Source organism: Camelus ferus, chromosome 3 (genome assembly GCF_009834535.1).
Source record: "Camelus ferus isolate YT-003-E chromosome 3, BCGSAC_Cfer_1.0, whole genome shotgun sequence".
NCBI classification, from domain to species: Eukaryota; Metazoa; Chordata; class Mammalia; order Artiodactyla; family Camelidae; genus Camelus; species Camelus ferus.
This window is the reverse complement of record NC_045698.1, coordinates 90,908,250-90,926,302: the sequence shown is the minus strand read 5'-3', so window position 1 is coordinate 90,926,302 and position 18,053 is coordinate 90,908,250. Positions and strand designations below refer to the sequence as shown.

The 18,053-nt window shown below is 35.4% G+C and overlaps 1 protein-coding gene across 7 annotated transcripts in view; it reads right to left on the bottom strand.

The window, feature by feature from the left end:
• The window catches only part of CDC42SE2 (CDC42 small effector 2), a 115,867-nt gene that overhangs the window by 41,012 nt on the left and 56,802 nt on the right, over nt 1-18,053 (bottom strand). For all 7 annotated transcript variants that reach the window (XM_032476657.1, XM_032476659.1, XM_032476654.1 and 4 more), the window contains one exon: nt 2,352-2,673. In XM_032476657.1, coding sequence (XP_032332548.1) covers nt 2,352-2,405 — 54 coding nt within the window. In that variant the 5' untranslated portion in view covers nt 2,406-2,673. The remainder of the gene's footprint in view (nt 1-2,351; nt 2,674-18,053) is intronic.

The window sequence follows — 18,053 nt, the reverse complement described above, 5'->3', positions numbered from 1 at the left end:
CATAAATACAAAACAGAAACAGACTCATAGACATAGAATACAAACTTGTGGTTGCCAAGGGGGTCGGGGGTGGGAAGGGACAGACTGGGAGTTTTAAAATGCAGAATAGATAAACAAGATTATACTGTATAGCACAGGGAAATATATACAAGATCTTGTGGTAGCTCACAGCAAAAAAAAAAGTGACAATGAATATATGTATGTTCATGTATGACTAAAAAATTGTGCTCTACACTGGAATTTGACACAACATTGTAAAATGACTATTACTCAATTAAAAAATGTTTAAAAAATGTAATTTTAAAGCTGAGTGAAAGAATATGTAAAGGTCTATATAAATGAAGATGTATGCCATGTTTCTCAATGGGGTTACTCAAAATTTTTAAAAATGTCAAGTCTCATCCAATCATGCTCTAGATTCAATGCCATTCTAAAGTAAACACTTACAGGATTAAAAATATGCATTATGAAATATCTCATACAAAGAAAAAACAAAGAATATCATAATAAGGACCCATGTAACAACAGTCCAGCTTAACAATAATACCAACATAGTTTTAAAAGAAGAGCTATATACTAAGAAAATGTAGCAATTAAAACACTACAGTAATGGCACAGGTGTAAACACATGTACCGAAAGAACAGAACAGATTTCAGACTCTTTAAATATATGAAAATGGAGTATGTAATAAAGGTGACATTCCAAATCACCAAAAAAAAAAAAAGTGGCTTTTTAATAAACCTTTTTTAGATAACTGATTAACATGAAAGAACAATTAGACCCTTGCCTCATGCCACGTAAAGCAATCTTCCAGACTTCATAGACCAAAGAGCTAAATGTAAAAACCTATATTATAAGCAGAAGGGAAGACGGTGGGGTAGTAGGTAGCACCAGTCATCTGCATCCCCACCACAACTGAACTGGCAGAATCTGTCTGATTTATCTCTTCTGGGACTCTGGAGTCCATTCAAGGCTTACAACTTCCAGAGGAAAACTTAGAAGGTAAACTGCAGTTAATTTCGGTGTCAGGTCTTAGAACAGAAGCAGCTTACCCACCCCCGTCCCCCTTCTAGCTGTGCCTCTCAGTGTATTTCCCACACAGCCAATGGGAGCCAAGGTGGGCAAAAAGGACCCTATCCTCCAAATATTTCTGCTTCTGCTCAAAGAACAGGAGACATGGAGGTGGGCAGACACTGTTGACACACCTTTCCCAATACTGCAACCCTCCCCACCTGACTGAAGCAACTTCCAGGGGGTTTAAAAAGCCACCACCCTTTCCTCTCCTCTCTGTCCGCCAATTTTTCATTTTTCCCTCTTTCCAGAACCAGACATTAAAGGCTAGGCCATTCAAAACAACCGCATATAAAAGGAAGATTACAAAGTGATTGTGTATGACCAAGGAAAAGCTCAGAAAAGATCCGAGGAGACTTTAAGATTATACCTCATTCTCTCTTTTGTGTTGTTACAATGTAAGCAAAACAGAATTAAACAAATTCACTTAAGCAGCCAGCCAACCAGCCAACTAGCTAGCATGCATGCACATTCTTCAAGGTACTGGATTTGATCCTGAACATATGAATATCAAGGCCCCTAAAGGACTGCGAATGTGGTGGGTGAGACTGTAGCACAGTTACTCACTAAGCAAGAAGTTCCACCCTGCCACAGTGACATGAGCTAGGAGAGCTGGTGGAAGTGCAGATGAGGTATCAGCCAAGTCAGAGTGAGCTGGGGAAGATTTAGAGAGTTGACATTTGATCAAGGCATCTTAGATGAAGAGAAAACTGGGGGGGGGGGGGGGGGGGAGGGCAGAATTTTATCAGAGATGACACAATGTGCATAAAAAATGGCGCATGTACCGAGAAGTCAGCCAAGATCACTTCTATCCATGTGACTTTGGGCAAAAAACTGAAGCTGTTTCAACTGAAAGTTAAGGATTAACAGTATCTTCTTCAGAGCTGTTGAAAATGAGGCCGCACGTAGAGAAGGACGTGGGGTCATCTGGCTACGACACCTTCCACCCACTTATCTCCAAAGCTGACTAAGCTGACCTCCCTTGGGTTGCTGTCCCCCTCCCCTCTCACGGCTCCTTGAGAAGCTAGTGCACTCGGGACAAGAGCACGGCCTTCTCACTCACACGCACTGGCCTGGCACAGCCCTTCACACAGTATTTACTCAAAAAACATTAAGCTTCTTTTTTCTTTTACTAACCAGATGTTTATAATTCCACTGACACTCCTTAGAGCTGCCCTCCCATCACTGCTGGGGTCCTGGTTCTCAGCTTGAGGATGAGTGGTATGTTTAATAAGCAACCCACCCAATCTGTGCATGCATTTCATTACTCCATACTCACAGGCTGAGGCTGCTCTGCAATACAGCAGTTGAAACACAACCAGAATTCACTCATGCTTTAGTCCAGGTTACAGACGAGCACCAATGACGTTTCCAAAGCTCAGCTCAGGAAGCTTCACAAAGCACGCTTCTCAATATGATGAATGTCCAGTGATGTCAAAATAATGACTTAATTACTTCTCTGTGTTTTTGTTCCTGGAGATCAAGTATTTTCTATAGCCAGTCTAAAAATAAAATGGTCGGATTGTTTCCTTTCTTTGCTTCTGAACCACCAGGAAAGGTATAAAAATTGCTGTCTGGACTAGGCGCCTGTAACAGGTAGTCTAGGAAAAAAAAGAAAACAAGTTACTTTACTTATCCTTAGAAGTTTCATTTCTTAAATCTGTGATAGGATTATTTCCCCCCAAAATTAGATACTAAGAAAAAAATCGAGATTTTAATAAGCTGATATTCATTCAACAAAAAAATATTTGTGTACTTTTGAGGGTCACGTATTAGGAATACAGCAGTTGACAGTAGACAATAATCCTTGCCTTCACAGAGTATTCTATTTTACGTCTATCAAAGCTTTCTCCAAAGCCATGAACCCTAAACCTGGTAAGACATAAATAAGTTATTTTGATACTTGCATGTAAGATCTTCAGTGAAGATTAACACACATATGCTCAATGTTACAAATGTGGGTAGTAATAAAGCATGAATTTAAGACACTGATTACACACAGTCCAGAGGATGTGTCCTGTAACATACTACAGGAAAATGACACACTCAGATCTAAGCATATGTTCAAGAAGGAAAATCAGAAAGAAGAAAACGTACATTCTTGCCAGTTAAAATTCAGAACCTACAATGCTTATTTTCAAGAAGGGATGAACGTTCCTCATCTCACCCAAACCCCAAAACAAGGAAGTAGCTGTCTTGCAACTTGGTTTGTCCACTGAAATTAGGAAAATACTATGAAGGTTTATAAGCTCAGAAGAATAGTGTTTCATTTATTTCCTTCTTAGCAAGAATATAAAAGCAAGGGGTTAAATCCACAACATCATGAACATTACTTCAGTGCTATGCTATTTATTTAACAAGCTTAATTCCACCCTGAATCAAAGACCTTGGCCATTAAAAAATCATCGTGAAGTGAAATCTCTTTTAACCAATTCTATGAAAACAAATACCCCTTTGTCTGAAGCTGAAAATCTTTATGCTCATCACTGCTGTTTGTAGCACATACAAACATGGAGCTGCTGTAATGTTTCAAATCTACTGGACTTAAAATTTGATGCTGTAAAATCTATTATTTGATTTATTCCATCATCACACTTTCTCATCTACATATAAAGCTAGGCAATTTTCTTTTTACTTATATATTCTCTTTGCCAGAAACCACTTTCAAATACTAATTTTACACTGGGAAGTATTTTATTTTCTTCTTTTAACTGAATAAATGTTCCTTCTGTTGAATACTTAAAATTAATAAATGGCTTCTGCATTTACAATCCACAATTTCCCAAATTCAAATTTCCTCCCCATTTAAAGTTAAGCTATTCCTTATTTTGTGAATTTTAAAATATATATTTTCCCACTCCCATGTACTACTTTGAAAATGACATTCATAGTGTTTCCTACTTCTTAGTGTTTACTTGAAGAATGACTTCAGCAGACAGAAAGGATACTTCAGTATATCCACCATCATCAGATAACAGATCTGATGAAATGTATTTTCAAACCAAGGGTATGTTTGCAACTCCACAGGTTTTTATTTGCTGAGTAAACATTTAAATCTAAAAATGTTTCAGACATGCCTTGGAATATCATACTAGTACACTTTTTCCATCATTTTGCTTTTCTAAACAAAATTCCTTTCTAGAACTTTTTTTTCAAAAATGTATACACTTAAGACACATTTATACATAAACACCTTTAGAGAAGTACTGAATTTATCACAAAAATTTCAACACTGCCACTAATAATAAATACACTAATAGTTACTTTCACTTCTTGAGCTGAAGGTTGCTTAAACTATGTCCATTTTGAAAACCTTACTTTTCTTAAAATCTTAAGATAACAGAAGTGGTGTCACTTTGCAACAACATCAACAACTAAACTTGGCTTTAAACACAACTCAGCACATTCCACACATAAATAAGGGGTCAAACTGGACCAGAGAGCATTTCACAAACTCATAGTTTCACAAGACATAAGATTTTAGAAGAGCTTAAGTGAATTGTCAGGCCACTTAGTGACTGGCAGAGCTTCCTTGCATTAAAAGCTCAGTCTCCTGACTTTTAAAGACACTAGCATGAGTGAAAAGTGTGGTAGTACTATTCTCTGGTCAAAAATGTAACCATCTCAGCCTCCTCTCCTTGTCACTTTCCACACCTAAATCAAATGCTGCAGATATTAACTTTATACCTCTGTGAACAGTTTTGCTGCTGACAATTTAAAGAATTTACATTTCAACATCCTCCCCACAATTTAGTAAAATTGCTTTTTTAGGTATGCTTCCAAAGAAACAACAATAAAGCCATGATTTGAAAGGCAAGATAATGAGCATACCTTTAGCCAAGTTCTTTCTTTCTTTAACGTGGAATATTTGAACTCAGTTGAGGTATTGAGCATGCTTAGTTTGTGTGAAACAATCTGACGTTTAGAATTTAGACTTTGAAATAAAACATATGTGGTAGTTGTTAGTACTATAGTAATTTTAGAAATGTTAGCTTGGGCAAGTGACAAGCTCTATCATTACTTATAGAAATGGAATGCTGCACTGCCAGTATCATAGGTCTGAAATAAGAACTAAATTAAATGATGTACACAAGGGCACTGTATATATTATAAAAAGCTACAGTGATATAAGATGCTCTTATTTATTATCAGAATTAAAATAGCAAATAGCAGAAGGAAGTAGCAAAAAACAAGTAATCTGTAACAGCTGTAAATTTTTAGAAAACCTAGATTCTATTCAAAAAGATGAATAAAATGAAAAAAATAAATTGTGGTCCATTCATACAAAAAAATACTATTCAAAATGAAAATGAATGGTAGCTTCATCCAGCACAGTGACGTGTTACTGAGGAAACGAAGCAAGGCACAAAACAATACACACGGGATGACATCATCTACATGAATTTCAAAAACCACTTCAAACTTTTGTTTAGAGATGCATAAAGAGGTATAAAAGTAAAGCAAGAAAATTATGGTAAAAGTCAGGAAAGTGGTGACTACCTGTAGAGCTAAGGGCAGAGACTGAGAATTCGAAGTGATGCAACAAGGGCTCTTAGAATGCTGACAATACTCCACCTCTTCACCTGGGTGGTAGTTACACAGGGACTTGCTTGAAAAATTTTGTATTAACTAGTATGTTTATGGTCTATGCAATTTTCTACATATCGTATCTTTAAATAATAACAATTTAAATGAAATGAAAGTAGAAGAGCAAATACTAATTTCTAATGGTCCATAATAGAGTGATGAAAATTAGGAATGGAAATACAAGACATAAAATCAAATAAAAACGAACATCCTTGCTAGATACTTTGGAGGACTTGGTAAAATTTGTGAGGTTTGGGTGGGGAGAGGGATGATGACGTCGAAAGTTCTATGAGCTGCCAAAGAGCTTTCCACCAGAAATGCAAAAATTACTAATCAATGACTAAGCATGAATTCTCAATAAAACTTATTCATAGCCGCACTAGCACAAAATCTGTCCCAATCTAGTAAAAATGATTCTTTGATACTGATTTATGGTACAGGATCCTTTTGGGAAAAAAAATAGCCCATTCAAAAAAGAACTTTCAAACTACGTGCTTACTACAGACTTACTTTTCTGTGGCTAATCAAAGTTCAATCAAACCATTGTTCCCTGAACTCAGTTATAAACGACACATTAACTATTAAAATAAGAGGGTTGATTTTTTCCCCCTATATCTGAAATGACTGAGTATAGATTAGTCTTTCTTATCGTTTCACGTAAATGTAGTCACACACACTCTTTAAAAAAATATCTGGTTGCTTTCATTGAGCTTGTTTTTGAGATTTACCTATGTTAATCCATACAGATTACCACTGCACATACATAGCACAATTTAACTACTCATATGTTAAGCATTACTGTGATTCTAGCTTTTTTTAGCTATTAAAAACAATGGTGCTCTGAATTAGTGTATATAAATGTTTGTGTAAAAATAAATTTTCACTTATCTGGAGTCAGTATTTAGGAACAGAATTGCTGACTCATACTTTAAATACCATTTTATCTTTGTAAGAAACTGTTTGCCAGTTTTCCAAATCGATTGTATCATTCTGCATTTGTGCCAGCAATGTATGAGTTCTAGCTGTTCCACATCCTACCAATACTCTGTACATCAGTCCTTATAATTTTAATCATTCTAGTGGGTATGAAATACTATCTTCCTGTGGTTTTAATTTGCACTTTCCTAATAACTAATGATACTTAGTCTTTTCATGCAAGCCATTCACATTATCTTCCATGGTTAGGTACTCTCAGATCTCCTGCCCAGGTTTGAATTTAACTGTCTTCTTCAGCTGTATTCTTTCACATATTCTAGATAAAGTCCTTTGTCTGATATGTGTATTCTGAATATTTTTTCCTGGTCTTTGGCTTTCTTTCCTTTTTTTCTTTCTTTTTTTTAACGGTATCTTTCAAAGACTTCAAGGTTTTTAATTTGATGAAGTCTATGTCACCTATTTCATCTTTTATGATTTGTGTTTTGTGGTCTATTAAATTTCTGCATATCCCTCAAATATGACTTTTTTCATATTATTTTCTTCTAGAATTTCCAGTTTTTACTTTTCCAGAGATTTTTGATGGTACACAGTAAAAGTCAAAGATTCCGTTTTTGACATGGATATGCTGTTTGCTGTTCCAGCTCATCTGCTGAAGGTGATATCCCCTTGCCGACTGGCTTGACTTGGCACTTTTTATTAAAAATCCAGTAACTGTGTGTAAGTTCCGGTCCATTTCTGGGCTGAATATTAAATTGGTCTGTTTGTTGATCCTATACCTATGCCAGTGACAGACTGTCTTGACACTATAGTTTTACATTAAGACTTTAAGTCAGGGAGTCATTATTTTACAAGATTGCTTTGGATTGTCTAGATGCTCTGCACTTCCATATATACTTGAGAATCAGTTTGTCCATGTCTATAAAAGAGTCTCCTCCAAATCTGACTGGGATTGCATTTATTTTAACAATTATTTGGAGGAGCTTTACATTTGAACAATATTTAGTATCTAATTCATTAACGTGGCATATCCAATAGTTTAAAGTTTTTAGTATACAGGTTTTCCATGTATTTTGTTGTGTCATTTTTCCTTTTTAACTTTGTTTACAGCTTTCATATGGAAGCTTTCAAGTCCAATGTCCATTTTCACCACAGATTAGGGGGTTGGTTTACCTTACGTCATATTTTCATCAGAGACCAGGGGGTTGATTTTACCTACCTCTGGATTATAAACCTATCATGGCACACGGTTTCACTTGGGTTTACTTTTACAAATTGACTTGGACAGTAGTATTTTACAGATGTACGTAGGTAACATCTTCATAGTCTACTCAGACATTTTCTTTCTGACATCTCCCTCTTCCTCTTAATTAAAATTCAGGTATTTAACACCAAACATATAAATATCATTATGGTAAGGGAGAGATTATTATACTGGCTCAAACCTGAAAGAGTTTACATACAAACACAGAGGAAAGCAACACAAAGAAAGAAAACTACCATCCCATTCTCTACTGCCTACACTTCTTGGATGAGAATGACTGCCATGTTTTACCTTCCTCCCTCTCCTTTTCCCTTCCTGCTACCTTCCTCCTTTCTCTTTTCCAGTTTCTTTCTCCCCCTTTCTCTTTCTTTTTTCTATCTCTTCAGCCACTCTCCTTAAACCTACATTAGCTACCTAGAGTTAGAAATAACAATAGTGTGACACATAGTAAGGTTTCAATTTATTAGCTGATGGGTTGAAAGCTGTATTAATACTCTGACCTTTTCTTCTGAGTCTAGGCAGACATTTATAACCACCTGCTAACCAACATCTCATGTGGTCTCCTAGTACCTTAACCACATTATTTGTAACACTGAACTCACTGTCTTTCCCCCCATATCTATGTCTATGTTACCTTTCCTGGTGTGTGGCACCACCATACAATGTTTTCCAAGCAACACATTTTCAAATTCTATCCCACTACCTGAAGTTTCATGAATAAAGCCATACTGTAAAATGCTTCCTCATATGCAAAAAAAAAAAAATCTTTACTGTTATTCAAATAATAATACAAGCATAAAGATTTAAAAAATCAATAGGTAATAAAAAGCTATTAAAAATGGCATATCTCTGTGATTTATGTCTAAGAGTGTTCTGCTATGTTTTCCTCTAGGAGTTTTATAGTATCTGGTGTTACATTTAAGTCTTTAATCCATTTTGAGTTTATTTTCGTACGTGGTGTTAGAGAATGTTCTAAATTCAGTCTTTTACAGGAAGCAATATATTGTTTGAATCAGCTCCTGGAGCAATGGAAATAAAAGGAAAAATAAACAAATGGGATCTAATTAAACTTAAAAGCTTTTGTACATGGTATTGGTACAAAAATAGACACACAGATCAATGGAACAGAATAGGGAGCCCAGAAATGAACCCACAAACTTTTGGTCATTTAATCTTTGACAAAGGAGGCAAGAACATACATGAAGTAAACACAGTCTCTACAGCAAAAGGTGTTAGGAAAACTGGACAGCTGCATGTAAATCAACAAAGTTAGAATACTCCCTCACACCATACACAAAAATTAACTCAAAATGGCTCAAACACTTAAACATAAGACAAGACACTATAAACCCCTTAGAAGAAAACATAGGTAAAACATTATCTGACATACATCTCAGCAATGTTCTCCTAGGGCAGTTTACCCAAGCAATAGAAATAAAAGCAAAAATAAACAAACGGGACCTAATTAAACTTAAAAGCTTTTGCACAGTAAAAGAAACCATAAGCAAAACAAAAAGACAACCTATAGAATGGGAGAAACTATTTGCAAATGATGTGACTGACAAGGGCTTAATTTCTAAAATATACAAACAGCTCAGACACCTTAGTATCAAAAAAACAAGCAACCCAATCCAAGAATGGGCGGAAGACCTAAACAAGCAATTCTCTAATAAAGACACACAAATGGGCAATATGCACATGAAAAAATGCTCAGCATTACAAATTGTCAGAGAAATGCAGATAAAACTACAATGAGGTATCACCTCATACCAGCCAGGATGGCCATCACTGAAAAGTCTAGAAACAATAGTTGCTGGAGAGGGTGTGGTGAAAAGAGAACTCTCCTACTCTGTTGGTGGGAGTTTAGATTGGTGCAGCCACTGTGGAGGACAGCATGGAGGTTTCTTAAAAAACTAAAAATAGACTTACCTATCAATCCTACTCCTGGGCCTAAACCCGGAGAAAAAATAAAATTCAGAAAGACACATGCACCCCAATGTTCATAGCTGCACTATTTACAATAACAACCCAAATGTCCATCAACAGATGACTGGATAAAGAAGATGTGGTATATACATATATACAATAGAATACTACTCAGCCATAAAAAAGAATAAAATAATACCATTTGCAGCAAAATGGAAGGACCTGGAGATCGTCATTCTAAGTGAAGTGGGCCAGAAAGAGAAAGAAAAATGCCATATGATATCACTTATAGGTGGAATCTTAAAAAAAAAAGGCATAAATGAACTTATTATTTATACCTTAGATGACTGATTTCTTGAATATGTGTAAGCACTTTTGACTGGCCTTTATGATTGGACTACTGTATCCTATTGACTCTTATTTTGTGGTTGGCTCTATTCCTTTGATAACTATGTAAGTTTAAAAAGCTAAAGCTCTAAACTATTCTTAGAAACAATGATCAGTACATATACGGAAACTAAAAAATATGTGCAGTATATTGTGTATACGTATTTACATGCAAAAAAGTAAAATTTAAAGAAGAAACCACAAAAATAATTAACTGATTAAAAATGGCAAGTCTCTGACCTATCCCTCTCCATCTGTTAGTAGTAGTCATTTTTAACCTGCCAAGGTGTTTCTGCTGATATTTATGAGTAAGATGTCTATTGCTATTTCTTCTTCTTAATTTTTAGATAATTTAAACTGACTTTCTGTTAAAATAGACCGGGATATGTCTTGTTTTTTTTTTTAGATATCACCTCCCACCCTCAAACTTCCTTCCACTCTCATCATCACTGATAATTAGTAATTTTGGTTGAATCAATATTCAATGTTTATGCTATTATCATTGCCACTGCTGACACAAATAACCTATTCAAAGTAGCTATTTTTTTCCGAATAATGTTTTGTTTACCTGAAGTTAGTAACTCCTGAGCTCCCTTTTGCTTAATTTTTCAATTTAACCTATACCAGAACTGTAAAACACCTTAATTAGATCTGTAAAAGACCTGTAATTTCCAAATACCTGAACATGTGTGTAGATGTCCTGATTCAAATTTTCCTCTGGTGTCTTCACAGAACTACCTAGCCTCTTCCTTCAATCTTTACTAGCTGCTCTTAAGGCAAGTTCCCTCAGTTCCTTTCTTAAGTTGATGCCCTGTTATTAAGAATTTTGTCCTCCTTTTTTCATCCCCCTCAGCTTATTTTGTAAAATCACATACTCCAGCAGCTTCTTAAAAAATGGTGCAGGGAAGAAAAATGTTTTGAATACTTGCATTTTACATCTGATTGGCCATTTGGTTAAATACAGAATACCAACTTTAAGATCTTTTCCTCAGGACTTTAAAGGCACTGTTTCACTGTTTACTGCCTTCAAGAGTTGCTGCTGAGAAGTCTGGTTACATGCTAATTCTGTTTCCTTTCTGGTGATGTATTTCTCTCCTCACTGGAAGTTTAAAGATTTTCTCTTCACCTCTGGAATTCTCAAATTCCACAGAGATGCCACTTAGTTTGGTCCTTTTTCATTCATTGTGCTCGGGAATGGACGAATTCTTTCACTGTTGTGAGAATTTAAAAAAAAAACTTATACAGAGCACATGTAAGTGTAAGTGATGCTGATGATCACTAATATTTGTCCACATTTACCAATTTCTTTGATCACCATTGTTTCTGGCCTCTCAATTCTTTAAACTTCAACTTCCTTCTGCATAAAATACATATTTTAACATTTTTTAATAGTACATCCTTTTTAACATTCAGCTATAAGTGGAAAGCTGCTCAGTTGTTTCTCTAAAATTACAGGCTTTTTCATTTTAATTGTGAAGTAATTTACTTATAGAAGAGCTGCCAAAGCGGAACAGAAATCTCCCACATGCCCTTCACTCAGATACACAACCTGTTAAATAGCACAATGTCTGCATTCTGCCCTTATTCTTGCATGACAGATTAGCTAAGTTGAGAATTCTTAGTCCGCGGTGCTCTTCCTTCAGTCCTTTGCAGATGTTATTCTGACCACTACTGTTGCTGATGAGAAGTCAACTGTCAAACTAATGTTTGGTCCTTTAAATATAAATTTGTTTTTTCTCTACAGATACTTTGAAGACTGTCTTCGCGTTTGGCCACAATTTCACCGACTCTCTACTTTCAGATTCGCGTCAGTTTATGATTCTTTCACCTGTTTCTACTGCTGTTTAACCTTTGCTATTAATATTTCCCCCAAAATAATGACTTTTATTTCAATAGTCACAATTTTCATTTCAATTAATTCTATTTGGTTCGTTTGCAAATTCACTTACTTCAGTGTCTTAGTCTTTCATTTAGACGCTTCAGACAGACTTGTTTAATACTGTTTCTCTGACTTAAATCAATTCCTAGTCATCTAAGTAGCCTTGCTGGACTGTGAGATCCTAACTCTTCCTCATGTTGGACATTTCCTGGTAATTGTCTTGCTATGATTTTCACCTTGACTGGGAAGGTGTTTTTCCTGGTGCTCCCTGGTTGAGGAACAAGCCCTAAAGAGCAAGCAGTATGCAATCGCTAGCACTTAGAAACCCACAAAGTTTACAAATTCAAGCGTAAGTTTTAATTTAATTTCTTGGCTCGTGACTCTCATATCACATGGACAGTACACATTCACATTAAACACTGGTGTCGAGACGCAAGCCTGGGAAGACAGTATAATGCAGTGATTTAGAACTTGGATTCTGAAGCTAGACAGCGTAAGCTGGAATCCTGCATTGTTCCACTCACTGGACGGATGGTCTCGGGCAGGTTACTTAACTTCTATGTGTCTCAGTTTGCAGCTCAATCAAATGCAGTTTATAATTGTATCTACCTCAAAGGTGTATATGAGGTTTAAATGAGTAAACTTAAATTGCTTAGAATAGTGCTTGGCACACAGTAAGATTAAATACATTAATAAACAAATGAATGAATATGTCTTTGTTGTTACTATGATCTTCATCACCACTATCTTTTTTTTTCTTTCCACCCAGAAAACTGAGCAGAGACAAGCTTCCTTGATGCTAACTTAGAGGATAAAGAGTTTTTTCTAGTCAGTCTCCCTTTCTTAGATGGAGTAGCATACATATATACATACAAAAAAATGAATCTGTTTATTATTATTTATATTTAAAAGGGCAAGTGAAGCAGGACAGCATTAAGTTAGTCTATGGTACACAATTAGATTAACAATACAGAGGGTTTACAGTCGATAAGTAATTCTAACTTGGTTCATCTATCATTTATTAATTGTAAAAAAATATATACTCTTGTAATAAATTGTGTTTAGTTAGGTTTTCTCTTCTCAGTATGGAAGGCTTTGGATATCAGAGGATTAAACTTTTAGAAGGGAATGCTTGTTCAATACCTACTCTACTGCCTGCAGTGGCTGCCTAGTCTGTTTTGCAAAAGGAAGAGAGGAGTTAACTAACAGGCTTAAATAATGTGAAGTATGTGTAATCCATGCTTCCTGGTCCCACAAGGAAACCTTATCCATCCCACAGGGATGTGAAAGTTGATTAGGCACAAAGTGCAGTCATTTATCTGGGTGTGGAACAAGGTGAGGTGGAGACCAGGCTTTGATACCACGTTTCAGGTTCATCCCCAGGGAGGAAAAAGATCACAGTGATTTACATTTGATTGCTACTTGCTTTGTGACTATTGTTACAATAGTCTTTTTGTTAACTTGATATTTTCCCCCAAATAAAATGATGTATTCTCAGCTGCCAATGATTTTTTTTGGCTAGGAGAAAGTTTTACAAGATTAATTTGTTCCAACAGAATTATGTCATGCTACAGAGTTCTCTTAGTTATTTCATATTTCTCCACCCCAACAATGCCACAAAAATTTACATCAAATTGTATTATCAAAATGCCTATCAACTGAAACATTATGCTGTAAATCAGGAACTGACAAAAGAAACATTATAAACTGACTATACGTCAGTGTTCAAAAATTAAATTAAAAAATGCTTATTACCCCTGCACAAGAGATGATTTATATTAGGTCAAGTTTTTTCTCAAGACAAACATCCAGCACAAACAAAGAAGCCACACACAATGCATTATAGTTATCATATATTTCTCATCATTACTAAGTTAAACAATGACAGTATCTGTGGAAAATGTTCTGTGACAAATATATATCTATTGTTAAAGACTGATCAGCTATATAATGCATGCACAGCTGTGGACTCACAGACCTACCCTACATTATTATCTCCTCCACAGTTGCTTAGGTCTCTGTACAATTGTCCTTAAGGCTAGTTATTCCTATTCTTAGGGTGGACTATGAGGAAAAAAGGAAACCAATGCAGAAAAAATAAGCCCTATATAAAGCCCTATATGGGATGGAGCAGCAAATGGGAGAGGTTCTGAACGATTTCACTGCCATTAACTTCACTACAAATAAAACCTACCAAAATAAATCAAACTCTTTACAAATACAAACCACTGGAACCTTTAGAAAACAAACAATGGTAACTGGACTACTACTTCTGGTACTAAGATAAAATTTATATTTCAAGCTTTAGCTAAAAAAAGCCAAAAATATTTTTTTTACTCTACAGATGTACAGAATTGTTTCTACAGGTTTAAAAAAAAAAATTCTACAAAAGATCATACTGAAACTCTTTGGGAATTTTCCAGAGGACATGAGAAAAAACAAAATTAAATCAATGCCATCAATTGCAAATAGGTACATGCTATTTTGACCTGTGTTTTAAGGGGCATATAGGAGAAATATGCTGCCCTTAGTCAGAAGGAGTTTGTATTTTCCCAAAAGAAGAATCACTAAGGTCTTTAGTAAAACATACTACAGCCAGATTAAACTCATGGACTCTTGAAGCTTAATGTCTCTGCATGTTAAAATAATAGAAAAATTCAAGCTGTCAAGGGGAAAACTTACTATTACTTTTATCCTTTTTAAAAACTGTTTTCTCATCAACACCATAAGTGCAGTTATACAATTACTTTTAAAAACAGAGTAAAATGACCTTCCCAAAAGCTAAATTAAGATTATTTTCATAGTTCAAATAATCTTTAAAATATCTTGCAAAAGTTATTTAAATAAATCTGTTATTCTCCCTAGTTAGCCCAAACATAAACTTTTTAATAAGATGTATTTTTTACTAAAACAAAACAAAACAAAACAAAACACTAACTTGGAATTTAAATGAAATGATAAAGTTCTGTTCCACATTGGTGACCTAAACAGAGTATCCAGACTATATAAAAAAGACTTTAAAGGTCTTGAAAGCACTCATATACTGAACTGTGGACCAGATAGGATGGTAACAGGGCTCTGACGACTATTAGAGAAAAAGTTAAAAATATATCTATATGGGATTCCAGTTGGTGGTTAAAAGCCTTTTTTGTTGCTTAGAGAAAATAATGTAAGGAAAAAAATACTTCTCTATCATCTTTTATCTTCCAGCCCCAGGATGGAATTTAATATATTTCGATAAATAGTGTTAATAATTTACATGTAAACATAAATATAGGAATGATGTTTTAAAAGAGGCTATTTTATAATAGGTTAATTCCAAAGATAATGGGCAAGTAAACTTAATTTGGCAACAACACAAAGAATACCTTAACACAAAATAAATAATACCTTGTATCATATTATCTCCTGAAAAGAGCTTTCCATTGCTATACCAGGCTTGTGCAGTGTATCAATAAGGAAACTAAGACGTACATGCACATTTAGCTCCTCTTTATTGTATTTCTTTCCTCAAACTGAACCAGGAAATCAGTAACCCTCTCTGACACCACATTTTAACTGGATAACAGAAACAAACTTCAGCATATGTTCTGAATGCAGGATTTTTACATGGATAGATGCATTATGTACAGTTGACCCTTGATCAACGCAGGAGGTTACGGGGCTGAGACCCTCCACGTAGTCGAGTATAACTTTAGACTCAGCCCTCCATATATGCAGTTCCACATCTGCGCATTCAATCAACCATGGATCGTATATTGGAAAAAAAAATCCATATAGGTGGACTCAAGCAGTTCAAACCTGTGTTGTAAAAGAGTCCACTGTATGTATGCATGTACGTGACAGATAGTTGAGCAACTGCTACGTACCAGGCCCCGTGAATGTGACAATGATCAACAAAGAGTGGTTCAAACAGAACTAAACACTTTTAAAATTTTATTACTAACTAATTAAGCTGAATATAAATATGAAATATGCACCGAACTGTAGGGTTGCCCTCTCGTCTTCTCCTTCAAGAGGTAATTCACTTTTGGGTTCCAATGAACCAAAAAACAAAACAAAACAGAACAACAGTTAAGTCCCAGGACTGACAAGGAGAGCTTAGGCATCCAAGCAGATCACAGTCGGGATATTCATTAAGGTGCTGACGCAGAAATCTTACTATTTACATCTGCTTCAGGGCCTGATGGAGTCAGATAAGACACAAATATCAATTACATGGATGTTAACTGTAGTTTGCTTAAAGCTCAATGAGAAAGCTAAGCTTTTTTTAAGGGGAAAAAGGAACCACAAGAATGTCTGCATATGTGACAATCAAAACAAAAAGCAATTGCACGTACAAGGAATTCACCAAAAGTTAATGTTTTTGTATCATATCATACATTGGGTTTTCAAAAATTCTTTTGATACAGCAACAGATACAGTGACATAAATCTCCTGTTTGGACATGCTGATGGAATGGTTTTTCCTACAACTAGGGAAGTCTCCACAGCTTCATTTTCTAACAGGATGGGGCTCTATTTCTTTCACTTCTACCACACAGTCCAGAGGTTCTTTCATGAATACCCAGCACAGTGCTAGACTGGCTATTCTGTAGCAAAATTTTGACTGCCGCTCAAAGAGCAGCCACCCAAATTCACAGCTATCACACAATACTTCTAGTGGGAATATGTAAAAAGAAAACTGGGGTGGGGACCACAGATTCCTTACAAACTTGATGAACAGAAGGCATTCAGCCTGGCTGCCACTTCAATGTATTATAGAAAAAACTGTGGTTGTTCCAAGTCAGACTACTTGTCCAACTTAGTACAGATGTAACTACTTGTTTACGTACAATGTAGGTACTAAATAATAAATTTTTAAAATGTTCAAACCTTTTTGAATCATCTTATAAAGGCAGAATCCGAAACAATACGGGGGAAATTTTTTAATGCAGTTTAAAACGATTTTCATTTTCATATTCAAAGGAAAGCTCGTAATAATGGAAAACTTTGATAATGATGTCATGATGATGATGATTTCAGAAACAGAAAATACTAATCAGTCATCAAAGACATGGACTAGATAAGCAACAAGGATATATTATACAGCACAGGAAATGTAGCTATTATTTTGTAATAATCTTAAATAGAGTATAAGCCATAAAAAATACTGACTTACTATGCTGTATAGTAATATTGTAAATCAACTATACTTCGATTAACAAAAGAATATGGACTATTTCTGGATCATAAACTTAAAATCATAGTGGGTCACATGAGAAATTCAGTGTTCTTGAACTCTCCCATCTATTCTTGTCTCATATATATTTAAAAAAAAAACACACAATGATGATAGAAAATTCCCCTAAATTATAAAGAAAGGTTCAGCTAAATTGTAAACCCCTGATAAGGAAAAAAAATTTTTTGAGAACTAGTCATGCATTACTCTATGTACTTTGACAAATACTATCTTACTTAATTTCTACAATCCTAAGGGGTAAGTGTTCTCCTTACTTTAGAAATAAACCACAGCTCAGACACATTACGTAACTTGACCATTTTCTCTATATTCTTCTTTATGATCTAGTTCAATGCTACCTTAAATTATAGTTATTTATGACACACTGATTCTTGAAAGCTCCATCAAAGCAGACTCCAAATTACTGTATCTTTTATAGCACTTGACATGGAAACTTGACCTAGCATTTAAAGAAAGAAAGAGGAAAAAAAACCCAATGAATTAAAACTAGATTCTACCACTTATTAGCTAAGCAGCATTAGTCTATAATTTCTATGAACTGAAGTCTTCTCCTGTGAGGAGTAACCCGACACTGCAAGATTACTGTATGGCAGGATTCTGTACCTCCACGTTACTGTCTTTTGGGGCCAGGTGATTGGGGGGGGGGTGTTGTGTTACTGACCTGTGCACAATGGGATATTTAGCAACATCCCTCGCCCCTATCTTGTAAATGCCAGCAGCACACCTCCCCGCTAGCTGTGACAACCCAAAAAGTCTCCTGTCAA